General features: G+C 53.8%; 1 protein-coding gene across 1 annotated transcript in view; it reads left to right on the top strand.

The window, feature by feature from the left end:
• The first annotated feature begins 1,829 nt into the window (after positions 1-1,829).
• Kiaa0930 (KIAA0930 ortholog) overlaps positions 1,830-26,446 on the top strand; it is a 45,065-nt gene continuing 20,448 nt past the window's right edge. Inside the window, exon 1 of the mRNA XM_076556486.1 lies at positions 1,830-2,043. Coding sequence (XP_076412601.1) covers positions 1,839-2,043 — 205 coding nt within the window. The 5' untranslated portion in view covers positions 1,830-1,838. The remainder of the gene's footprint in view (positions 2,044-26,446) is intronic.

Below are 26,446 nucleotides of genomic sequence, written 5' to 3'. Positions count from 1 at the left end.
TGATGGCCATATCCTCCCCCTCAGTCTCAATAGCCAAACCCCAGCTCTCCAGGCTCACAGCTGGTCACCTCAGCCTCCGTGCTGTGTCCTCATTAGCAGATGGAGGTCACAGGCCCAGGGAGAGAAGAGGAAGGCCATTCATTCCTTTGATGCACACCTTTCTACAGAGTCCCTCCTGTGCTTGGCTCTGGGACCATGGAAGGAGTCAGACTCAGGCCCTGCTCTGAGGGTGTCAGGGGACAGTGGCCCAGATCTCCAGGTGAGGATTGAACAGTGGGTCGAAGTTGCACATTTCCTGCTCTGGAGTGGTTTGCACACCTCATGGTCCCAACCCACCTTACTACCATGCCTTCCAAGGCATTCTTCCCGGCAGGCCTCTCTCCTCCATTGTCCCTCATGTAGCCTGAATTGATTGGGCCCTGGGAATACAGCTGTCAGAACACAATCTTGCAGAACACAGAGTGTCGCCGTGGGAAAATACTGTGGCTTACACAACAGGTGTGTGCTTTCTCCCCGTTCTGATGCTTGCCAAGTCCAAGGTAATGGCGCTGGGTGATTTGGTTCCTGGTAAGACCTCGAGGCCTTCTACATCCGTGCAACGTGATGATGTCGGGAGATGGTAAGGGTGCGGTGCAGAGAAACGGAAGGAGAGCCAGGCAAGGTGGGGTTTTGAGGAAATGTATTTGAGGGCACTGGGACCCAAAGGGGAGAAGAAAGCGCTGGGGAGCAGGACTGGGGAGAAGGGCACTCCAGACGGGGGAAGAGTCAGGGCAGGGCTTTATGCTTAGTATGACTGCAGGAGCTGACTGACCCTAGAGACACAGCTGGCTGAGGGCAGCTGTGTGCAAGGCCACGTACCCCAGTCCTGGGAAAAGACCACGGGGTGAGGTCAGAAGCCAGCCTCTGGCGGCTGCCTCCCTGGATCCTCTTCTCTTAGCTAGGGATGGATGCCCGGCTGGACCTTGGCCTTCATCAGAATCACGTGCCATCTGACCTCATCCACCTCTGGTCTCTCCATACCTCCTCAGCCCAGGAGCTAAGAAGACAGGGAACAACTCCCCAGCTCCCTCCCGCCAGTGTACAGCCGAGGGAACAGAGGCTTCCCAGCCTGCACCGGTGACCCCCACCTCCCCCAGGAGACTACCTTTTGGAGGTGGTTACTTCTTGCTGAGTTCTGGGAAGCAAGTTTTCAGCAGAACCTAGGTGGAAGGCTCAGGAAGAAAGAAGCAAAGCTGGTGTGGTGGAGACTAATTGCACAGGGCAGTGACTGAGCGCAAAATCAGTGCGGCGCAGAGGGGGCGGCTCATAGGCGTGACTCTACTGGAGGGAGGACGGGGGCGGAGTGGGGCTGGGAGAAGGTGGGCTCAGGGTGGGGGGAGCACGGACAGCAGGGAAGGTCAGGAGACCTAGGAAGATGTGAGGAGGACATGACGCGACAGGTTGCAGCGAGGCCGCGGTGGGCACCCGAAGTTGGCAGAAGCTGGCCGCAAGGAAGTAGGCGGGGCCAGAAGTGGGGGCAGGACCAGGGACAACACAGTCTTAGCCGGAGATTGGGGCGGGGTTTTGAGGGTAGGAGGCGGGGGAAAGGGCGGGTTTAGGGGCGTGGCCGTGTCGAGGGCGGGGCCTGGGCGGTGTCGGGCGCGCGCGGGCGGCGGCAGAGCGGAGGCTCGCAGTGCTGGGCTGGGCTCCCGGGTCGGCGGCAGTGGCGGCGGCGGCGGCGGCGACGCGCACAAAAGCAGATTGTGGCTTCACTGGTGCTCGCGGCGGGCGGCGGCGGGGCGGCGGGGCGTGCCGGGGGCCCCCGCGGGCGCGGCGCGGGCGATGAGCCGGGGCCCGGCATGGCCTCCGCGCGGCCGCCGGGCCGGGCCTGTGCCTCGGCGTCCGCGCCCGCGGGGCTCCGGGCTGGGCCGTCCGCGCAGCCGGCCGCCTCCCGGGAGCCCGCGGACGGCGCCGAAGCGGAGGAGCGCTCGTTGCAGCACATGCTGCGCGCCATAGCGGAGGAGCGCGGTCGCCTCAACCTGCGCCGCGAGGTCTGCGGCCTGGGTGAGTGACAGTGCCGGGAGCGCGCGCGAGTGTCCGCGCGTGTCCACCTCCGCGCGTCCCCCTGTGCTCCCTGTCCTCCGTGCGTCCCCGGGGCCCTGCGCTCTGTCTCTCGGGACCCCAAGTCTCAGTCTCATTTCGGTACCACAGAATCCCGAGCCTTGTGTCTTTGCGTCTCTGTCTCCCTCTGACCGTCAGGATGATTGTCCCAGCTCCTCCTTCCTCTTCGTGGTTCTGCAACTCTTCTGCCTTCTCCAGGAAGACCCGGGGGCCCCAATGCTGCTGCGGGGAGTGTGGGCGTGAGATTTCGAGAGGCCTTTGGTCCAGCGCGCGAGGCAGTGTGCGGTGATCGCATCCCCAGCCCACATGGAAGGCTGTGTCTCCTGTTCGCTGTAGTCTTTTGTCTTTCTGCACCCAAAGGCCCTCTTGTCCATTAGCTCTACCAGGGACCTGTTGGGCCTCTGCCCCTTGACCCCGCCTAGTTGGCGCCGGAATCTGGGCTTGCTGCAGCTTAGCCGGGTGATTCTGGTCTAAGGAGTCTTTCATCTGCTGGGTGGGGTGGGGGTGTCTCATTGTTTGAAAGGACCTGGGACTGTTGGTGTGGGTGGGGTCTTCTTGGATGCGAGGTAATGCATTACTGATGCATTTGCCCATGCCCATGCAGAGGAGCCCCCTCCACTCTAGTCTCGGGCTTGTCATTTTTCTCTGTAAAAAGACCCCTCCCTTCTTCATGCAAGGAATGACTTCATTCCATGTTGTCAGTGTCCCCTCACCCCAACCTCCCTCTTAGTGTGGGCTTGGCTTTGTGTGGTGTGTGTGTGTGTGTGTGTGTGTGTGTGTGTGTGTGTGTGTGTGTTGGGGGTGACAGCCTTCTAGATTCTATGAGTGCTCCAAAGTGGAAGTGTGCCTTGGTAAGGCCACAGAGTAGCAAGGACAGGGATAAAGCCTGGCACTCAAGGTCCCTTGGTAGGCCACGCCCTGGAGTCTTGGTGAGGACAGGAAGTGGATTTCAATTGTTTTTTGAAGGAGGACTGTTTAGCACCTGACCTTCTCAGGCAGCAGGGTCTAGCATAGCTCCCTTTGAGTGGAGTTCTCTTGTCAGGCAGGTACGGCCACCTGGGGGTGTCTTCTGAGGTGGGAATGAATGAAAACATAGATTTTAGTGGTTTCCTCCAAAAGGGGTCCAGAGAATGCTTTGTGGCTGAATTGGAGTGCCCTTATTGATGGACTCCGTATACGTGTATTTGAGCACTGTGTGCCCACCTGTCATGACCAGCTGTCACTTGGCATGGAATGTCTGAATTGGGGAGGGTCTGGGGGACCATCTGTTGCAAGCCCCTCGGCCCTGTGACCTCAGCAGCTCCAGGTAGCCCCTTCACATACCTCGGCAGGTAGCCCTCTGCACACACCTACCTCTGTTGTTCTTGACCTGAGAGCGTCATCATCACTCCTGTTACAGTCTCTGCTGGGACAGCCTGCAGGGTCGTTCCCTAAGAGCAGCGAGCCCATTACCCTAGCCTTACCTGGGAACTCAGTACATGCCAGGTGCTCTGTGCATGCTCCGCCAGCTCAACCCTCCTGACACAGTATCACTTTTGCCAAGCATGAATAGAATCTGTCACCCGTAAGGAGTCTTGTTCAGGGACACCCAGTGAGGAAGTAGCACAGCTGCCTGTCCTCTGGCTAGGATGACCCCAGAGCCTCCCCACATCCCCAGCCATGCCTGCTGTGCCCCTTAGCTCATACAGTGACTGTCACCTCTGCCAGCCTTCAGTCCTCCCTCACATGCCAGGCTCCCTCCATCCTCAAGAGTGTCCTTAGACCCTCCTGCTTTGAGGTTCTGGACGTCTGTGTGTGCTGCTGTTTTCTCTGCAAGGGAAGCCGTTCCTACTCATCTGCCCCTGGTGCACAGCAAGTTCCCCTTTGAGTCTCTGCTCCTTGCGGTCGCCTGGAACCCGTCCTCCATACCCAGTCACACACAGCCCTGTCCCCTCTGTCCCAGATGACTGGCACGACGGTGGCATTGCAGTGAGCTGTGTGTGGCTGTCCCTCCAGCAATCAAGAGCCATGAGGGCATTGCCCAGACCTCATGTTGGTGCCTAACATGGGGACACGCACAGAGCATGAGCTTAGTAAACATGTTGGGAACAAATGAGACCTTTCCCTGCTGTGTGGATGGCCAAGGAGAATTGAGCCTTGGTCTCTTAGAAGAGAATGTTCTCTTCACACGAGAAATCTGATGTTCAGAGAGGAAAGGGGAATCCTGAGAGGGGCGTACGGTTCAGTTGGGTTAGAGCCTCGCAGTAGATACTTTTTGAGTCGCTGTGACTAATACCTAACAAGAGCAACTTAGGGAAGGACTGGTTTGTTTTGGCTCAAAATTCAAGGATAGAGTTTATCATGGCAGCAGGTGCTTGAGGCCGCTGGTCACATGGTATCTGCACCAGGAAGCAGAAGGAGAGAGGGAGAGAGAGAGAGAGAGAAAGAGAGAGAGAGAGAGAGAGAGAGAGAGAGAGAGAGATATGCTGGCACCCACCTCGTGTTCTCCTTTTCATTCAATCCAGGCCCCCACCCCATGAGGTGGGCCTGCCCATATTCAAGGTTTGTTTCCCCGCATGGATGAACCCAATCCAGATAATCCCTCAAAGACTTGCCCAGAGGCTTATTTCTTTAAGTGTCAAGTGGATGGTGGATCTTATCCATCCCAGGCCTGCTGGTCGGCCCCCACACTCAGGATGTAGGAACTCAGAACCCTGTCAGAGTACCCCACACCTGGCATGCCGTCCCTTACCCTCTCAGCCCGTGGGGCAGCGTTACATTTTTGTTTTGTTTTGCTTTTGTGTTTCAGTCTTGTCCTTTGGATTCCATCTTGCCGCGCTCACTTTACAGCTGTGACAACCTGTTGGGTCTATTAGTAAATTTATGGGTGTTGGGAATTGAACCCAGGGCCTCATATGTCACGCCAAACACACGCTTTGTCACCGAGTGACACTCCCAGCCCATTCTAAATGAATTTCGGTGTTTCGGTAAAGCTTGTTACTCAAAGCTAGTCTACGCTGTCCTCTCAGGCTGTTGTTTTCCTCCTGAGGTGGTTCTGAGGTATCCAGGGAGCCTCTGGGAAAGCGATTGTCCTGTCTGAGTCAGTGTCTGTTTATGAGAATGAAGTGGCCGGCGGCCCTACCTGCATAAGGATGATCACTTGGCTCTCGGGATGAAAGGCACCTTGGAGCTACAGATCTGATTTTTTTTTTTTATGCTCTTCTGTGATGGCCTCAGTCAGAACATCTTTGGGGCGCTTGCTGTGTGCCAGGGATTAAGGCAGGTCCTGGCTTCACTGCAGGACACCGTCTCTCAGGGGAGAGAGAAGACAGCCGCATAGGTGATTGCTAGGTTAAGTCAAAAACTCCGCTGGGAGCAGCCAAGATTATGGCTGCCTGTGCGAGATTTTGATGTTTCCATAGAAAACTGCTTGCGGCTCTGTAGCTCCCAGAGTGCTCTGCTCTGCCTCAGTGGTTTGGTGCCCGCGGAGGTGATGCAGCCATCTAGAGGCCCACTGCTTCTCACAGGGGTGGGACTTCTCCTGTTCCCTGGATGGCGACACAGGGCCCTTCTTAAATAGGCAGTGGGCTTCACCAACCAGTGTGAGTTCTGGGGGGCCGGGGTCCACATCTTGCTGCTTGCCTTTGTCTCTGTTTTGACAGAGTATTTTTTTCGGCCTCACGCCTGGGTGTTGGGCTCCATTGTCTGAGAGATGGTGTAGGGGTCCTTCCTGGTCCAGTGCTGCAGATCGGAAGGAGTGCTCAGTGCCCATTCCTTCTGTTTACCCCTGAAGTGTGCCTAAGCGGCAAGTCTCAGGGCACTGCCTGGGACACAGGTTTGGAGGGGTGGTATTGTGCCCTCCACCACAAGTGGCAGGATGTACCCGAGTTCAGGCTCTGCACAGAACAGAGACCCACCCAGACCTGTCCTCGGGATGCCGGTATGTCCTTGTGTCTGCCAGGTTGGCACATATGGCTGCCTGGCTGAGATGGACCAAGGAAAGGGTCGCAGACACAAGAGCTAAACCCAGGGGAAGGGTCTGTGAGTGGTCTTGGCCCCTGGGCAGACCTGAGTCTGGGAGGGGCTGGATGGAGGAGGAATGCTGGGCATTTTGGAGGGGCCTGTGGGAGTTGAGGCTGGAGCAGAGGTTTGGGCTGAGTGTCTGAGAAGTTGGTACTTCTCAGGGCTGGCCTCTGGGAGCTTTGTAGGTGTGGCTTTGGGTCGGGGCAGGTGTTACCCATAGAACTCTGCACACAGTGTGCCATGGGCCCCATGGCCCTGCACCTGTGGCACCTGCTGTAGCTTGGCTCCTGTGGAGGGAGTCTCTGCCATCACCCCATTTCCAAGGTGAGGAAGCTGCACTTGAGAGGGGACCGGCTGTCCTGAGGTCATAGGGTGAGAGGCAACCTGGAGAAGATTCAAGAAAGATAAAAGAAGAACGAACCACTGCTACTCCAGTGTGCCGGGGCCGGGGCCACCTTTTGAATTGGAATGGGCCCCATACACCCCCTGCTGACCTGGCCTTTTTCTAGGCGGACTTAGCAGGGTTTAAGTGGTAGCTGGGGATTCTGTGGGAGGTATGGCTGGAGAGGAGGAGGACTGTGGGACCCTGGCCAAGCACCCTCTCTGTGTCCTGACTGTAACGAAGGAGACACGGGAATTACCCAGAAGAGGAGCATGTAGGAGATGAGCCGTGGCACGCACGGGCTCAGCATAAACTCAGGTGGAGGCAACACAGGCTGAGCCAATGCCTGAGCTAAAGATGTCTGTTGGGACGTCTGCCCATAGGATTTTTTTTTAAGGATCTAGAAATAGAGTTGTTAAGACAGGGAAAGTGGTCCCAAGAATGGGAGTGGGCTTGTGAGCTGAGGGCAAAGCTGAGGGAAGAGATGGCTTCTTGTTCTGGTTTGCAGTCACTGGGCAAAGGCTCTCTTGGGATGGCAGTGGCCCTTCAGCCGATGGCTGTGAGCTGGTTGTGGGCCAGCGTGGTGGGAGGAAGTGTGTCTGTACAGAGTGGTAGCAATGCTGCTTTCGGTTCCTGGGCCCATTTCAAGGCCTGTAATTCTGGCTTCTGCTGGTCCTCGGGCTGGAGCAACCCCAAGGCCCTGGTCCAGTGGAAACCTGGACCTTCATTGCACCTGAGGGCTCTGGGCTTTGGGCTCTAAAGAGACCGTGGTCACAGCTGCAAGGCCATCTGTAGCCAGCCTTCTTGGCATCGCTGGGCCCCGGGTGACAATACTGTGCTGTCCCTGCTCTGTGGCTTGGCTGAGTCATTTCCTACCCTCTGGCTTTCAGTCCTTCTGACCCAGAGGCTCCTTGCCTCCTTCACCGAGCTGGGGAGGTTCCTGAGTATCAGCTTAGCCAAGAGTGTTGGGAAATATTATTTTAAGGTGTGTTACTTTTGTTTATGTTGCATTTGTTTAGCTCTGTGAAGCTGTGTGCCTGTCTAAAACACCTGTTGGTCTAATAAAGAGATGAACGGCCAATAGTGAGGCAGGAGAAAGGATAGGCGGGGCTGGCAGGCAGAGAGGAGAGACAGACAGAGAAATCTGGGAGAAGGGGAGAAAAGTAAGGGCCAGAGGAGGAGGAGGACTCCAGGGGCCAGCCACCCAGGTACACAGCAAGCCATGGAGTAAGAAACAAAGAAAAGGAAAAGCCCAGAGGCAAAAAGATAGACAGGGTAATTTAAAGTTAAGAAAAGCTGGCTAGAAACTAAGCCAAGGTAAGACTGGGCATTCATAAGTAATAATAAGCCTTTGTGTGTGAATTTATTTGGGAGCTGGGTGGCAGGCCCCTCCCCAAAAGAGTAAAAAACAAAAAAACAACACAGGAGTCCATTGAAGAGACACTCCACATAGGCCGCTTGTTAAAAAGCATCCTCCAGGTCGCCAAACAATCTAGCCAATTAAAAAGAGCTAATTTGCTGGGTGTGGTGGTTGGTGCGTGCCTTTGATCACAGCACTCAGGAAGCAGAGGCAGGCAGATCTCTGTGAGTTCCAGACCAGCCAGGGCTACATAGGGATACCTTAACAAATAAATGAATGAATAAATAAATAAAATAGTTTTTTTTTAAAGATAAAGCAAACTTGCTGGATGCAGTGGTATGCAACTGTAATCCTAGAACCTTGGAGGCAAGAGGATCGCTTTGAGGCTAGTTCAGTCTACACAGCAAGTTTTGGGCTAGCCTGGGCTACTTATGAGAGCCAGTTTCAAAACGTTTAAATACCAAACATTTTAAATTTAAAGTGGCTGTGCCATAATTTATCTAATTGGTTTTATCTTGTTGGTAACTTAGCTCAGCTTCACGAATAGGTTTCTATGCTGACCAGGTAGCCTGGGAGGCCATTCTTAGGGTCTGACCTCCAAGGGCTGAGCTAGGGCCATTGCTAGAGGACAGATGCTCACCAAACTCACAGAGAAACTTTTTAAACATTGGCACAAAGCAGAAAGGAGAGTGAGCTGTGGTAGGGGAGGAACCTGGGAAGAAGCCCGCACTGAGAGAGCGTGTGTGCAAGGAGCTGAGGGAGAGCCTGCACTGAGAGTGTGTGTGCAAGGAGCTGAGGAAGGAGTGCACTGAGAGATCATGTGTGCAAGGAGCTGAGGGAGAGCCTGTACTGAGAGATCATGTGTGCAAGGAGCTGAGGGAGATCCTGTACTGAGAGAGCCTGTGTGCAAGGAGCTGAGGAAGGAGCAGCACCAGATGAAGCTCCCAGCCAGGCACCCTGTTGGTCTGTTAGTCTTCAATCTGCTCACCTGAGAGATCTTTGCCTGGGACCTCTGGATTGTCCTGCTTCTAGAGGCTCAGAGCCGTTTGTTCCCAGCTAAGGACGGGGAGGCTGGGAGCTAGGCCTCTGATCACAGCCCAGGCTGGCTCCCCATGACACCTGCATGTCCGCTTGGCCCCCTTCCACACTGCAAGCCCACCAGTACCCAGCAGCACCTGCCCCCCCCCTTCTTCTGGTTATACCTCTTAACGCCTCACCTGGGGCTGCTACATAGGCAGCCTTGTGATCCATGTCTCACTCCATCCTCGTAACTCTCTGAGAAACAGGACTGGATTCCACGTTTTATAGAAAAACTAACAACAAAAAATGGGGCCCAGAAGCTGGGTGGTGGTGGTGGTGCTGGTGCTGGTGCTGGTACTGGTGCACTCCTTTAATCCCAGCACTCAGGAGGCAGAGGTAGGCAGATAGATCTCTGTGAGTTCAAGGCCAGACTGGTCTACAGAGTGGGTTCCAGGACAACCCAGGCCACACAGAGAAACTCTGTCTGGAAAAACTAAAATAATAATAATAATAATAATAATAAATAATGGGGGGGGGACAGAACATTGAATGGTGCTTTTATCATCTTAGGTTTGGGTGCACTCAGCTTTCTAGAGGGCAGAGTTCTGTCAGAGGGTTGGATCCTGTCATGTTCTGGCAAACAGGCTGTAACCCTGGAAGCTTCCTTCAGAGCATCCTCCAGGTCCCCTGGTGAGGTAGATACATGGAGCTTGGATCCCAAGGGTAGGCTGCTGGGCTGTTTCACGATGGCTTTGAAGGCTCCTCAGCCATGTCCTGACCAGATATATCTTCCTGAACATTCCAGATGTCCCCACCTCTGGATCCATACCTGGAACACCCTTCCTCCACAGACCAGCCTGTCTGTGCTGAGCACATGCTGAACTCATGGGCTAGGAAGTACTTGGCCTGGGCTGGGACACTGGGCAATTGCTGCTCTTAATCCAGCGGTGGCACTCACTGGCTTCATTGGAAACTCAGCTTCCCTCCAGCCCCTCTGCCTCAGTCTACCCACTTGTTACCATACTGTCCACTGTATCAGCTCACCTTTGGACAGGGCCACTCCTGGGAACCTTGTGTGTGTCTGGCACCGCTGATGGAATCCGAGGCAGTGTGTGTGTGTGTGTGTGTGTGTGTGTGTGTGTGTGTGTGTGTGTGTGTGTGTGTGTGTGGCGCAAATGTCTCATCATTGAGCTGTATTCCAGCCTCCCTGGAAACTTTCAACAACCCAATGTGCCCACTCTCCTTGTCCCCCCACCCCCCAGACATGAGTTTACTCCGTGGCGTCTCTGCTGTTAGCCTGTTTCCTGTGTGATCAGGGCAACTCTCACAGTTGGTGGTAACTGATCGGTCCAGCTACCAGTCCCTTCCCCGTTTCAGAGATGGGATCACTTACCACTGAGGCTCAGAAGCCAGAGAGCCTGTGATGCCTCCTTGGCTACACTTGTCATCCTCCTTCCTGTCATGAGTGGCCTTTGCTCACTCCTCTCCCTGGCCGTCACTGTTCTGAGGGACAGTCAATCTACAGCCCCCCTCTTGGGCCTCCTGTCCCATAGGGTTGGGTGGGTTAGGAAGTATCCCGGTGGGGCTCATGAGGGATGACCCCCAGGACATGCTCCAGGTAGTTTGGTCCAGATCGCAGACTGCTCTGGAGATCTGGGATGCAGCAGGAAGATCTCAGGATGCTGCCAGCCTAGTCTTGTCACCAGCAGGGGAGGTGGGGGCAGGTTCAGGAGGCCCTAAGGGGACCCTAACGGGCTCACACAGGACATGACCATGAGAGCTAGCTAAAGCAGGAATGCCTGGCCCTAACCACTCCATCCTGGGGCCCTGTTGGGCAGGTGAAGAGACTGAGGCCCATTGGTGGCAGGTAGAGTTTCCTTACTTTTCACATGGGCAAATGAGGACCCCAGAACATAGACATGAGAGGAGCTCCAGGACTTTACAAGGCCCCTGGGCTGCAGGGTGGGGCAAGGATCTATCGGCTGGATGGTGTCCACCAGCTGTCCCCGGGATATGCGGACGTTGGGGATGGGCGGCTTGTTTGTTTAGGCTCGTAGGTTTGGAGTCGTCTAACCAGTGAAGGACTCTTAATGCAGTCCAAGCTTAGAGCAGACCCCTGCCAGCTCACTCTGGGGGTCCTCTGCCTCTTCAGTCCTCCTTTTGTGTGGACACGTGTATGTGTGATTGTGCGTATGTGACGCATGTGTATGTGACACATGCCCATGAAGGCCAGAGGTCAGCGGGAGGTGTCTTCCTCACTTCCTCTCCACAATAATTTTTTGAGACAGCTTCTCTTACCGAACTCAGAGCTCACCTATTTGGCTAGATTGGCAGGCCAGCAAGCTCCAGGGATCTTCCTGTCTCTGCCTCCCTGATGCCGGGATCACAGGTGATGTCACCATGCCCAGCTTTTACACGGAATGAAACTCAGGTCTTTGTTTGGGCAGCAAGCACTTTCCACTGCCCTGTGTCCTGTTCCTGCCGTTGTGGGACCTGCCTCGACACGCCCCAGACATCCAGGCCTCACCACTGATGTGGGCAATGAATAGTCTTCTCCATCTTGGGAATATTGCTGGAGAGTCCAGTACCAAAGCAGATTAACACGAGAAGAGCATACGGCCTTATGGAGTGACTGTTTCACGTGACTCAGTCTCCCTCGAGACGAAGGGCTAGAGCTGTCTGTGTTCCATGCTAAGTCTGATGAAGTGGAGAGTTTGCGGTGTGGTGGCTCACACCTATAATCTCAACAGCTGAGCTGTGAGGCCGAGGCAGAAGAAGGATTGCCCCAAGTGGGAGGCCAGCCAGGGCTACAGAGTGAAACCCAGTCTCAAACAAGCAAAGCACACACAATGGTCTTAGAGAAAGGCAGCTGGATAAAAACAGGAATGGATGTCAGTAAAGTGGCCTCTTGGTCTTGGGAAGTGCTGGAGTATAGAGCTTGGGAAGCGAACTGAGGGGGATTCCATCTATACAGCCATGGAGAAGTCATCCATGCTGGGTGCGACTTTTCAGTGGTGAGATTACTGGGGGGTCCTCTGCGCTTTGTAAGTAAGCCCAGTAAACCCTTGGCTCTCCAAGTTGGACTTGGATGGAATCACCCTTGGGGTTGTCGTTGGGACCTCTAAGGAAGGGACAGAAGTTTGTTTCTCTTCCCTGGGGAGAGTTCTCACAGCACCCTCTGTATGTCCCAGGCCACACACCACAAGATGCCCTTCCTTGTTCCATGTTCACTGGGCAATGCCAGCTTCTGTGGTGGTGCTGGGCCATCGCTGGCCTCCATCTGTCTGGCCCACAGCCGCCGCCTGTCACTTCTGCTGGTCACAACTTTAATGACAGAGCAGAAGCCTAAGTAAGATTCTTAGTGCTCTCTGCTCCTCTCAGTGACTCGGGATGTGCCCAGGACTCCGTCACTCTGCTCTCCTGTGCCTGGAATTGTTTTCCTGCCCGTCTCTCGGACAGCCTCGGGTATCAGCTCCGGGCCCTCGGGAGCCTTTGCCTGGTACTGTAGGGACTGGCCTCTGTTCCCTCCTTCTGTTCCTGAGGTCAAGATTCCTGCCACCGGGCTCCTCCCCACACCCACCGGTGCCCCTTCCAGTGCCAGTCAGCTCTCCTGTGTTCCTTACTGTGCCAGCCCAGTGGGCAGTGCCCGAGTCACCCTCACAGGAACTCATAGTGCAGGATGCGGGACCGTATCGGGTGCTGGGTTGGTGGAAGAGGCCTCTGGAGTGGAGAGGAGTGTCTGGTCTTGGGGAGCCGGCCTTTGATGGGGGCTTCCTCCTGAGCAGAGCCACAGTGGGAAAAGAGATTTCTTTGATTCACGGTGGGATGGGCTACTGCTGCCTACCTTCAGGGAATGAGGGCAGAGTACACTAGCCTCAGGGCATCTCAGAGATGGTCTGTGGGGACAGGGCATACATAGTTCCTTCCTCTCAGCTCTTGGTTTCCTCTTAAGTGAATGAGGAACCAGTCATAACTGCCAGCTGGAGTTCTGGGACACTGTTTAAAGCCCATTATGCATGTGCTCTCTCTCTCTGTTTGGAGTGTTTTTTGTTGTTTTGTTTTTTTGAGACAGGGTTTCTCTGTGTAGCCCTGACTGTCCTACAACACTTTGTAGACCAGGCTGGCCTCGAACTCAGAGATGCCCCTGCCTCTGCCTCCTCAGTGCTGGGATTAAAATTGTGTGCCACCACCGCCTGGCTCTCGGGTTATGCTCTTAAGGACTGTTGGCCAGCAGGACCATTGCTTGAGGCTATCAGTAGGACCATGTGTGTGCTCGGGTTCAGGGCCAACAGACATGACGGGAGAAAGACAAGTTAGAGGTGCATTTCTACCCTGTGCGGCATGGCATTGAGTCCCTGCTGCCTTAGGGCCCTGTGAGAGCTGGAACACCACATTTGGAGCCTCAGACATGGTTGGCCTGCTTGGGCTGCTGACTCAGGGAAATCCAGATCCTGCCAGCCAGGGAGGTGGGGCTGGGATTCCAGAGTACTCCTGTCCCCTCCCCCCAGTTCTCCGGGGAGTCCTCTCCAGGCAGGGAACCTGGTGGGATGAATCAGCCTCAGCTGGTGCTGCGCTGTGCTCAGCTGAGGCCACCCTCTTCCCAGGGCTGTCAGGGGAGCCTGGGCACCCTGGAGATGAGAGTTCTCTGTAGCGCTCCGAGTGGCACAGGGCTCCTCTCAACCTGTACTGCTCCCTTTCTGCAGGGGAGTGTCACCCCTGCTGGCACATGGAGCCGGTGGGACTTAGGGGCGTTGAGGCCGTGGCTCAGACTCCCACAGTAGCCGTAGGCAGGAACCCACATTTCCTGGATTTGGAGCTGTGGCCTGTCCATTCTCACATTTCGACACGTCTGCATCAGAGGGTGCCCTTTGGTGCCCTGTTCTTTCCCGGGTGGCCCTGTCCTGGGTTGGCACTGAGGAAGCACCCAGCCCCTGGGTTTCAGAAGGTGGGTAGTCGCAGAAGTGAGAGCAGAGGAGAGACCTGAAAGAGAATGGTGATGGAGTGCGCCATTCCAGGAGGAGGAAGTCCAGTGAGGGATGAGCCGCCTGCAAGAAGGATCACCTGGCCGTGGGAAAGGAGTGTTTGGGTTTGCTTTGCCCCCAAAGGGGCCTGGATGACTGAGAAGCTAGGGGAAGACCCAGGGCTGGTTAGCACTTTGGGGTCTGCCCAGGTCTGGAGGTGCAGAGTCCTGTTTTGTGTGGTGGTTCTTTATCTGAGCACACGGGAAAAGCTTAGCACACTTGGGACCGCAGAACCTGCAGCAAGCTGGTGCTGGGCTCACTGTAGATGAGATGCAGCTACATGGATGGAGCCAGGGTGCCTGGATCCTAGCAGGAGCCTGGCACAGAGAGCAGGGTGAAGAAATGAATGAACAGCGAGGCCCAGGTTCCGAGCCTGGGTGCTGACTTCTGAACTAGTCAGGGGGTGGCTGGAGAGGGTGGGCTCTGGGCGTCTGAGGTTCTGTGACTCCCCTCCTGCCCGGCAGAGCATGAGTGGAAGCCAGAGGAGGGGACAAGTGACGCTCAGTAGGGAGGTGGAGGTGCTGGCTGGGGGGATCTCAGGAGGCTCACAGCTCCCTTTGGGTCAGGGCACCCTGTAAAGTGTTACGGAAATGAACAGTTTTCCGTGTGGAAATGAAAGCCACCGTAGTGGTGAACCCAGAGGTGGGGGGTTGCACCTGGAGACCCCTCAGTTGATGAGATGTGCCAAGGAGCATCACAGTGGTCTGGAGGCAGGTCGTGGGTGGTGATGTGGCAGGTGCCGGGCTGTGCCGGTCACGTGGGTGATTCTGTGGCATTGCTGCTGCGGAGGGAGCATAAAGGATGGCTTTGTGGGAACTAGAGTCCTGCGGGCCGCCCCAGAGGAAGCTGGCACTCTCCCTGGCAAGGGGGAGACTGCAGAGGGCCAGCGTCTACCGTGACCTTCCCAGGCAGCCTGGATGTCAGCCCCTGGTTTCCTGACGGCGAAGTGGATTCTGAGGATTTTCCATGTGTGCTTGTCGATGGTGGTCTGTGTGTGTGTGTGTGTGTGTGTGTGTGTGTGTGTGTGTGTGTAAATTTGCCTTAGTGTCTCTGAGTGTACACCATATGTTCATGTGCCTGACATCATTTGCTGGCTGCCTACAGTGACCTCTGTCCCGCAAGGTGCAAGGCCCCTCGCTGGTAGGAAGTGAGAAATCACTGTGACGAGGCTGGAAAGGGCTGAAGGTGTGGCTTACAGGCAGATGCATGTGGGCAGTGGTCTGACCCTGCCACAAAGCAGCAGCGGCATGCCTGACTGGTGACGCAGGCCTTGTGCCTCAGTTTCCCATCACGTGAATGAAGATCAGATCAGAGTGGGCACTCAGAAGGAATCCAGCCCCAGGGTACAGATAGCTCTTAATGTGTCTAGAAAGGTGCAGCCAGTCAGAGGCAGCCTGGTGTGGGAGTGAGTGTGCAGATGGACCCCAGGAGCCGAGCACAGAGCCGCTGTCACAGGGAGTAGATACTACTGCTGAAGGACATGTGGCCTCTGCGGAGATATCTGGTCAGGGAACTGGGTCAAGGCTGGCTACTGAATTTGAGAAATGCAGGGCAGATCTGGGGTGCTGTCTGGAGAGCTTAGCTCATGCGGTGAGGGAGCCTGGACTTCCTGAAGAAGAGACCAGACCAGCTCAGCCTGATTTGAACCATCCACATCGCCCACACCCCTCACTTCCCTTGGGATTGCTCACATGGGACCCGAATGACCAGTTCTTCATCCAGGGCCTCATCAGGGCAGCCTGGCCTCCTAGGACAAGCTTCTTTGTGCTTTGTGTCCCAGGGAAGGAGGGCCCTCAGCACCCAGGCACAAGATGATAAAAGGCCTATTGAGGCCACAGAAGCCTATTCATCCTGCCCAGAAGACCAAGGGCCACACTTGGACTCTTGTCAAAGAAAATTGACCTCTCAGCCTCTGCTGTTGGCAGGTATCCAGAAGCCAGCAGAACCCGCTGCTGACCAGGTGTGTGCTCTCGGGAGGACCTTGTCCATGTAGCCCGTGGCTGGGTCAGGACCAGGAGCTAGCATGCACACGCCACAGCAGAGAGACACCATTCCAGTGCCCCCACCCCTTGCCAGACTGTTCAGAGGCTTATCCTTGGAGGGGAATCACTGACCGCCAGCCAGCGTGCTCCTGAGGTCGGCCCCTCCAGCTCCACCTCCTCACTAGGCTGGGCTACTGGGCTTTTCCTGTCCTCCCTCGGCCCAGGCTTCCCTGCAGTGGCCTTGAATGCTGCCCCCAGCAGCTCTACGCCCTTACCTTATAGTTTCCACTGAGCCCCAGCTGAACTCCCTTCACTGGGAGCTGCTGGCAGTTGGGCCAGGGTGCATGCCCTCATGTCCAGCCCTTGCTCCTTGCCTGGCTCTGAGCGCCATCTGCCAACAGCCTGGATAGTAGGCACCTGGGATGCTGGGTTCACAGTCCAGTTGGGGCCAACTGTGCTCCTGGGTAGCCTCTCCTTGTGGCAGCAACCCTGCCTGTTTAAAACAAAATAACACACACACACACACACACACACACACACACACCAAAAAAAAAAAAAAATAACCTGCTGATGGAATTGTGAGATGTGAGGGAAGTTTAGCATGCCTGGCATTCAGGAAGCCTTAGTGTGTTTATAAAGCTGTGACAGAAAACTGGGAAACAGGAAGGAACCACAGCTCCATCACTCCAGAGGCTCACTGGACATTTGGATACTTCCTTTCAGTCTTCGTAGGCATTTAAAAGCAAAACAAGCAAAAACCTGTTCTTATAAGTATTTATATATGTTCGCTTTCTGTGTTCTGGCTCCCTCTCTTGATGGAAGTAATTTTCTAGTAGTTAAGTTGTAAGTTGTATTAAATTCTGGCATTTGCTGGCTATAGTTGCTAAAAATGTCTTGGTTCCTTTTTATTTCTGGTGTGTGTGTGTGTGTGTGTGTGTGTGTGTGTGTGTGTGTGTGTGTGTGTGTCTGTATGTGTGTGGTGTTGTGTGGAAACTCCAGGTTGACACTGGGTGTCTTCCTCAGTTACCCCCCACATTATTTTTTGAGACAGGGTCTCTCCCTGAATCTCCGGCTTGCTGATTTGGCCAGACTAACTGGCTGGCTAGCCAGCCCTGGAGATCAGCCTGTCTCACATCCCTGTGCTGGGACCCCACGTGCACACTGCCACATCTGGCTTTTTACGTGGGTTCTGGGGAGTCGCCAGCTTTTGTGGCAGGCACTTCACCGAGCCATCTCCAGAACCCCTGTTTCGGTTCCTTTTGTTTGTTTTTTTGAGTTAGGGAGTCTTACTGTGTAGCCAAGGCTGGCCTCCAATTCCCAGTCCTTCTGCCTCAGTCTCCTGAGTGTTGGGTTCATATGTGGACATCATATCCAGCTATTTTTTTTTTGTTATTTTTTTTCAGTAGATCAACTTAAGATATAAAATTCAAAATGTATAAGACAATTCTTAATGAAAAACCCAGTTGGTAGAGTAGTGGGCTCAGCACTCACAAAGCCCTGGCTGGGTTTGATCCCCAACACCTCCCTCTCCCAAAAGTCACAATTTTTAAGGGCCATCAAGATGGCTCAGGGCATAAGAATGTTTGCTACCAAGCTTGGCAACCTGAGTCCCCTCCCTAGAGCCCACACAGTAGGAGAGAATTGGCTCTCAGAAGTTGTCCTCTGACCTCCATGTCCATGTGCTGTGGCATGTCCCGCCCCCCCCACCCCGCAAATTTTTAAAAAGACAAACTAAGCCTTTTGTATTAGCTGCTTTTTTCGTTGCTGTGACAAAATACCAGAAAAAAACAAAACAACGTAAGGGTTTGAGGTTATGGTTTAATAGGAGTTATAATTGCTCATGGCTGGAAGACTTGTGGCAGGGGTGCGAGGTCGCTGGGGACAAGTTCTGACTCTCAGCTAGCTCTCTCCTTTCCCCACTTCTATCCAGTCCAGTCCCTAGTCTACTTGCTCTAGGAATCCACCTAGCTCTGCCTCTTAAGTCCACACCAACATTGCCTAGGATAGTTTACATGGGGATGAGTTTGGGTCCTCACGCTAGTATAGGTGCTCTATCTACTGAGCATCTGCCAGGTCCCCAGTGAGTATCTAAGCCATCTCCTAGGCCCCCATTGAGTATCTAAGCCATCTCCCAGGCCCCCATTGAGTAAGGCATCTCCCAGGTCCCCATTGAGTATCTAAGCCATCTCCCAGGCCCCCATTGAGTAAGCCATCTCCCAGGTCCCCACTGAGTATCTAAGCCATCTCCCAGGCCCCCATTGAGTAAGCCATCTCTCAGACCCCCATTGAGTATCTAAGTCATTTCCCAGGCCCCCATTGAGTAAGCCATCTCTCAGACCCCCATTGAGTATCTAAGCCATCTCCCAGGCCCCATTGAGTATCTAAGCCATTTCCCAGGCCTCCACTGAGTATCTAAGCCATCTCCCAGGCCCCATTGAGTATCTAAGCCATTTCCCAGGCCCCCAGTGAGTATCTAAGCCATTTCCCAGGCCCCATTGAGTATCTAAGCCATCTCCCAGGCCCCCACTGAGTATCTAAGCCATCTCCCAGGCCCCCACTGAGTATCTAAGCCATCTCCCAGGCCCCCATTGAGTATCGAAGCCATCTCCCAGGTCCCCATTGAGTATCTAAGCCATCTCCCAGGCCCCCATTGAGTGTCTAAGCCATCTCCCAGGCCCCCATTGAGTAAGCCATCTCCCAGGCCCCCACTGAGTATCTAAGCTATCTCCCAGGCCCCCATTGAGTAAGCCATCTCCCAGGCCCCCATTGAGTAAGGCATCTCCCAGGCCCCCATTGAGTATCTAAGTCATCTCCCAGGCCCCCATTGAGTAAGCCATCTCCCAGACCCCCACTGAGTATCTAAGTCATCTCCCAGACCCCCATTGAGTATCTAAGTCATCTCCCAGGCCCCCATTGAGTATCTAAGTCATCTCCCAGGCCTCCATTGAGTAAGCCATCTCCCAGGCCCCCACTGAGTATCTAAGCCATCTCCCAGGCCCCCATTGAATATCCACCAACCAACTTGATTTCATTAATCATCTTATTCATCTCATTCATTCATTCATTCATTCAGCTTATAAGTTTTTATTGTTTCCATACACCAGACACCGTTGTAGGAATTCACTGTATGGTAATGAACAAAGTTACCAAAGACAGGCAAGACTGAGGGCTTTGGGGAACTGACGTTCTGGACGACTTTGTTAAAGCATGCCCCGGGCTCAGAATAAATTATTCCTTTTGAGGCAACAGCTGTGGTTTGTAAATAAGTAAGTAAGTAAGTAAATAAATAAATTCTCTTTGATAGTGATAATGCATGGGGTAGAAAATGCTGGCAGAGTGTGTGTGTGTGTGTGTGTGTGTGTGTGTGTGTGTGTGTGTGTGTGTGTGTGTGTGTGTGTGAACTTCAGTCATCATCCTCAGCAACACTGCTCACCTCCTATGACACAGGGTCCCTCGCTAGCTTGGAGCTCCCCGGTTAGACTGGCTACCAGTGAACCCCAGGGGTCCTCCAGATGCTGCTCTCCAACACGAGGCAAGCACTTTACTAACTGATCTGTCTCCACATCCTGGGGCTCGCAATTTAAAACTGGCCAGGCTGGCCTCGAACTCACAGAGATCCGCCTGCCTCTGCCTTCTGAGTGTTGGGATTAAAGGCGTGCGCCAGCACCGCCCGGCTAAAATTGATTTTTAAAAATATTTGTTTTATATGTCTGGTTGTTTTGTGCACTGCATGCATGTCTGGTCTTGTGGGGTTCAGAAGAGAGCATTGGATGCCCTGGAACTGGAGTGACAGATGGTCTGTGAGCCCATGTGGGTGCTGGGAACCAAACCCGAGTCCTCTGCAAGAGCAGCCAGTGCTCTCAACTGCTGAGCCTCTCTCCAGCCCTGGGCTTGCAGTTCTCATGGGGACCTGGAGCTGGGAGCATGGATAGAGATTCCTGACAGTTCGGTAGGGGAGGAAAATTGTCGGCAGAAACACACGTCTGCAGATCGGCAGCTGTGCAGGGAAGTGATAACTGGGCGTTTCCACTGGAGACCGTCTGCCTGGTGTCCCGTGGGTCCTAGAGGGGGTTGTGTTTAAAGGGGCGGGGGAGTCTTGAATATGTTAGGATTCTACATCCAAGTAGCAAAAACACACTTCCTACTTACATTTTGTCGCTGACCAGAAGAAATGTAGAGAAGGAAGGGGCGTGTTTTAGCTTATAGGGCCTTCCTTGCTGAGGAAAGTCAGTGCAGTGGGAACCATGGACGAGCCATACAAGAACCAGGAGCCCAGGGAATGGTGCTGCTCACAAAGGGCCGGGCCCTCCTCCATAATTAGCATTCAAGACAGACATGCCCACAGGCCCGTCTGAGCTGAGAAATCCCTCAAAGGAGACTCCTTTCTCGGGTAACTCTAGAATGTCAACCTGTTGACAGTTAAGGCTAACAAGGAGACATACCAGAGGAGCTCAGACAAGGTAATATATTGGCTGACCATCTGTGGGAGGGTGGAAACCCAAGCCCCAGAACACAAACACCCGCTATGGGCTCCCAGGGCAGCCCCCTCTCTGCAACTCCCCTCCTCAGCTCCCCTCTGCAGCCCCCTCTGCAGCCCCCCTGCAGCCCCCTACAGCAGCTCCCCTCTGCAGCCCCCCTCTGCAGCTCCCCTCCTCAGCTCCCCTCTGCAGCCCCCCTCTGCAGCCCCCCTCTGCAGCTCCCCTCTGCAGCCCCCCTCTGCAGCCCCCTCTGCAGCCCCCCTCTGCAGCCCCCCTCTGCAGCCCCCTCTGCAGTTCCCCTCCACAGCTCCCCTCTGCAGCTCCCCTCTGCAGCCCCCCTCTGCAGCCCCCCACTGCAGCTCCCCTCCGCAGCCCCCCTCTGCAGCCCCCTCTGCAGCCCCCCTCTGCAGCTCCCCTCTGCAGCCCCCCTCTGCAGCTCCCCTCTGCAGCCCCCCTCTGCAGCCCCCCTCTGCAGCCCCCTCTGCAGCTCCCCTCTGCAGCCCCCCTCTGCAGCCCCCTCTGCAGCCCCCCTCTGCAGCCCCCCTCCACGGCTCCCCTCTGCACCGTTGCTGGCATTTTCTTGTATGTGATGGGGTCTCCAGCAGCTGAAGTCTCAGTCTGTAGCACTGCAGGGCAGGGGATGGTTTGGGCTGCTGTGATGTGAGGGTTGAGTTTTTTTAAAAAGTGTGTTACAGGCTGGAGAGATGGCTGAGCCATTAAAGGCTAGGCTCAACACCAAAAGTATGAAAAGAAGTGTTTTGCATTTATGTTTTGTGTCTATATGTGTGACATATGTGTCATGTCACGTGTGGAGGTCAGAGGACAACTTGTGGGAGTCAGTTCTCTCCCTCTACCACGTGGGTTTTCATAATGGAACTCAGGTCCTCAGGCTTAGTGGCATACCTTCACTCACTGACACTTAAATGACCCTGGGTTTTATTCTTTCCTTCCTTCCTTCCTTCCTTCCTTCCTTCCTTCCTTCCTTCCTTCCTTCCTTCCTTCCTTCCTTCCTTCCTTCCTTCCTTCCTTCCGTACAGTGTTCTGCCTGCATGTACATCTGCAGGCCAGAAGAGGGCACCAGATCTCATTACGGATGGTTGTGAGCCACCATGTGGTTGCTGAGACTTGAACTCAGGACCTCTGGAAGAGCAGCTAGTGTTCTTAACCCCTAGGCCATCTCTCCAGCTCCCCTGTTTGTTATTTTAAGACAGAGCTTCACTCTCCAGCCCTGGAACTTACCATGTTGTCCAGGCTGGTCTCAAACTCATAGTGATTCTCTTCCCTCAGCCTCCCAAGTGCTGGGATTGCGGCTGTATAGCACCATGCCTGTCTGGGATTTAGTTTTATAGTCTGTTGTTAGATCTGGTTGGACTCCTATGGGATTCTTCTGATTATTTCTAGCTGCACTGACTTTTTGAAAACGTGTGTGTGCATACATGCATGTTTTTTATGTGCTGTGTGTGAGTGTGAGTGAGTGTGTATGTGTGTTGTGTGCACATGTGTTCTTGCATGTGTGTCGTACATGTTCCTGTGGCTGTGTGTACATGTGTGTACTTGGGTGTATATTCATGTGGGGATCTGAGACTGATATTAAATATTTTCCTCAACTGCTTTCCACCTTCCTCACTTTAAAAGGTTTATTATTTTTAATTATGTGTATGTCTGTGTTGGTGTGGATATGTGCATGTGAGTGCAGATGTGGAGGCCAGAAGAGGACTCTGAATCTCCTGGATCCAGCTGGCAGTTGTGAGCTGTCATGTGGGTGCTGGGGACTGAACCTGGGTCATCCAAGAGCAGCAAGTGCTCTTAACCGTGGAGCCTTCTCCCCAGACACAAAGGCCCTACTTTTTAAAATCTAGAATGGGAGTTGAACTTGGCCTCCCAGCATCTATGATCATGTCTTATTTCTCTCTGGAACTATAAATAGATGTGAATACATTGGTAAGCCTAATGTTATTCTTGCACTGCTAATTACATCTTGCTTAGCCAGTAACATGTTCTTAGTGGATTTCTGGATCCTGTGTAGTACCACAGCCAAGATTTGTTGTTGCTGTTTTGAGTCAGGGCTTTATGTAGTGTTGGCTGGTCCTGAATTCAGCATGTAGCTGAGGACGACCTTGAACTTCTGACCCTCCTGCCCATGTGCTGGGATTCTGGCCACTAGCTGCCACACCTGGTCTGCATTTAAGATTTTCATGTTGATCCCTTTGTGATTTTACTGTGTGTGTGTGTCTGGGTATGTTGTCTTGGAGTCAGCTGTCTACCTCATGAAAAGAATGTGCAAGTTTCATGGGCTCTAGTAACGTGTGAGAAGCCGGAGTTACCTGCCAGCTGATAGATAGCATTGCCCTCCTGGGGGCGTGCCAAGTCGCTAATACATAGCAGTCCCTGACCTAGCAGGTTAACTAGGTGCCTATGCAGTACCTCAATCATCTTGTGTGGTCTTCTCCATGGCAATGGCAGGAGCAGCCATTCTTAATCTTGCCCATGGGGAAACTGAGAGGTTGGGTCACTTATCCAAACAGGCAGCAGGCAGGAGCGTGGGCCAAGTCGATTATAACTGGTTCCACAGAGGCTTCTCCTACTCCACACTGGGATGGACGGTGCATGACAAGCCTCATAAGATAGCATGTTCCCTTCCTTTTCGGTAAGGGTTTGAGAAGTCACCTCTGTGGAAGGTAGTTGGAATCTGTAAAATGGGCCCTCTGCAGGGAAGGGGACCCACAGACCCTGGCCCATAGAGCATCCTACCCACCTTTCTGTTACGTATTTTGAAGCTCTGGGTACTGTAGAGCTCAGTGGCTGCTGTGGTCACTCACCCAGTAGCCGGGAGGGCAGAGCTGTTCTTGGAGGCTCAGAGGGTATGGGGGCCGGGGCAGCTGTTCAGACCACATGACCTCAGAAACTCCTTAGGTTCATGATTTATCAGCTAGAAGAATCCTGGCTCCGCCCATGTCTCTATGTGGGATGTTGGAAAAAGCAAGTTCTTTTTGAGGGGCTGGATGTGAGTCACAGCTCTCCAGTCTGCCACCAGTTTCTAAGGCCTTGTGTTGGAAAAAAAAAGGCAGGTTTAGGGCTGGGAGTGTGGCTCGGTTGGTAGCGTGTTTATGTCGTGTGCACGAAGACCTAAGTTTGATTCCCAGCACTGCATAAACCTGGTGTGGTGGTCTATGCCTGTCATGCCTGCACCTGTGAGGCAGAGGGAGTTCAAGGCCATGCCCATTCTCAATTCATAGCAAAGTGAAGGTCAGCCTAAGACACTGTCTCAGTAAAAATAAAGAGATGGGCAGTGGTGGCGCACGCCTTTAATCCTATCACTCGGGAGGCAGAGGCAGGTGGATCTCTGTGAGTTCAAGGCCAGCCTGGTCTACACAGCGAGTTTCAGGTCAGCCAGGGCTGCGTAGAGAGACCCCCATCTCACCCCCCCCCCATTGTGTGTGTGTGTGTGTGTGTGTGTGTGTGTGTGTGTGTGTGTGTGTAAGACTGACCTTCATGCTATGCTGCTATTGTCCTCCTAAGGTGGACAGGGGGTCTGAAAGGCAGTAGGCAACAGTGCTTTATGAACTGCAGAACGTGGCCGGCCGCACACTCATCCTTACCCTCCTCAGCCTAGTACCGTGAGCTAGGACTTTCATCCGTCTCTTCTCCATCATGATGCATGGCGAGGGTGGCGAACCTGCTGCCACAGAGACAGAGAACATAAGGGTTCAGAGAGGCCCAGGCCTGGTGCTCACCCCACTGCGTACCCTCTCCACCTGTCAAGGACCCATCAGTCCAGGAGAATCAGAAATTGCTGGACAGGGAAGGCAAATGGTCCACACCCTATTTGGAGCTGGCTATTACGTTATAATATTTTTATGCCTTCCCAGTGAGAAATCACTCCAAGCACTCAGAGATAAATAAAGGAAAAACTCTTTAATAATAGCATGCAACCCGTTCTGGCTAATGTACAAAAGGGAACCGGCCCTGAATGAAATCCAGGCCCCAAGTTCATGGCCCCAAGTTACACTTTGAGCAGTTACACGTGTTCCACAGAGACAGAGCTCCAAGGTTTGGTTGTCGGGACAAACAGGAAGACTTAACAAATGTAGAAATACTTACTGCTGTAGTTATCCCGAGATGGACCAAGGCTGCTTTTTCTGGACTGGTACCAGGGTCGTCCTTCCGCCTGGCAGAATTATGCTCTTCCCCATATGAGGCACAGGGCTTAATGGGTCAGCCTGGGTCGTCTTCTCTAAACTGCCTGGCAGAGGCATGCTCCCTTAGCTAGATTTTACTCTTGTGTAACTTAGTATTTCCTAAACAGGTTTCCTGCTCCATCCTTCATAGCCTCAGCTTATTACCTCCATTTCCTCCTCCAACCAGAGTCAGTTTTTACCCAGTCATTCATGTGAGAGTCTGTTGCTTGCTGTCCCCACGTCACTGCTCTCATGATTAATGATAGACACTGCAAAGTGGTGAAGACTGCGTCACCTGACAAACAGGTCTCCCGCTGAGACTGAACAAGGCGACAGACACTCAGCTTTTGTTTTTTCGGTCCTCAGACAGTAAACAGCAGAGCTGTCTGACAGAATGCCGGTCTCCACAGCATCACAGACAGATCTCAGAATCCCCTGGAAGGTCGCAGAAGTCAGGCTCACGGGGCTACGTTCTATGTTTGGGCATGAGTGCATCTGATACCAGTCAGCTACACCTTAAATAAAATGCCTTAGACAGAAGTCATCATAAGGCAGTCGATTGCTTGCTGACAGTGTGGCCAGAGTTCCTCGCTTGTCGCCTGCCGCTCTAGATCCCCTGGAGCAGTGGGTCAGTTTTCACTGGTTTCCCACCCAGCAAGGACAACTGACTCACGGTCGCTGCCCCTCAGGACCCTAGCGTGAGAGGGAGGAGCCCGGCGGCTGGGAGCTGTCCGTGGTGCTGCCGCCCGGCTGAGTGTCTGGGCTTCAGGCCGTCTGCTGCCCTGGGACTTGGGCTCCCTGGACTCATTGGGCTTACGGTGGTAAACCTGCAGCCCATGTCAGCAGAGTGGCTGGAGGTCAGGAACAGACAGGGGTCAGGAGCCTAGAAAGGTCTGTGCTAGACTGGCCGTTCCCAGGCTTATGACCCAGGGATTTCTTCCTGGGCGGGCCTGGGGAAGAGAAGGAAGAAGGGCCTCTTGTGTGTTCACTACACAGATACTGTACCACAGGACCAAAGGATGCTGGGGGGGGCTGTGATCCATTGGCTTCACCCCAGCTGGCCAGAGAGGCGTGCAAAGCAGTGTATCCAAGTTCCTCACTCGCTCCATGTGATGGAGTATCACAGACTATCAAGGCATTTCGCTCTGGCTCCACTACCCCAGACCTCACCATGGTTCTGGGGAGGTGTGAAGTTCCTGGAGCAGTCTGGGTGGGGAGCAGTTGGGACCAAGATCCACAAATTGTAGGGTTTCAAAGCCTGCATTACTCTGTGTCCCCAAGAGTTAGAAATTCTATGCCAGATCTGCCCTGCCCAGCTTCTGGACATGAAGCACATCTCTGTGTCTGTCTTTCCCTCCCTGTGAAGAGGGATCTCTCCCTCCCCCTGCATGCTCCCCTGTGACACCAAGCCATAGATTTAGGGCAAAAAATAGTTTGTGGAGAAGGGAGCCAGGCAGGGAGGCTGGCCAGCCACCTGTGAAAGGCGGCTGTCCCCACTGTCCCCTGTGGTCTGTGGCGCCGTCAGCGGGACTACAACTGAGTTTTGCCTTTTTACTCAGGACTGTGTGACCCACATTCCTGTGTCTGCATGTGGTCTTCACAGCCTTTTAGGAGGCAATGTGACCGAGGGTGTCGCTTAGTACAATCGAGGCCCTTGCTTTCGTTCCTAGCACTTTAAGTAAATTAATAATCAAATAGTCAACAGACACTTGGTTTAGTACACATCCTGTGATTTGTCTAATTATTGGCAAATGGCAATACTTGCAGAATCCTCCTCACCTTCGGAAAGTTGTTGGATTATTTGCTCTCGTTAGTAGCACAGAACACAGTGTGATTATTTATTTATTTTTATTTATTATGTATACAGTGTTCTGTTTGCATATATCCCTGCAGGCCAGAAGAGGGCACCAGATCTCATTACAG

The sequence above is a fragment of the Peromyscus maniculatus genome, chromosome 20 (assembly GCF_049852395.1).
Source record: "Peromyscus maniculatus bairdii isolate BWxNUB_F1_BW_parent chromosome 20, HU_Pman_BW_mat_3.1, whole genome shotgun sequence".
NCBI classification, from domain to species: domain Eukaryota; kingdom Metazoa; phylum Chordata; class Mammalia; order Rodentia; family Cricetidae; genus Peromyscus; species Peromyscus maniculatus.
This window is presented reverse-complemented; position numbering and strand designations above follow the sequence as displayed.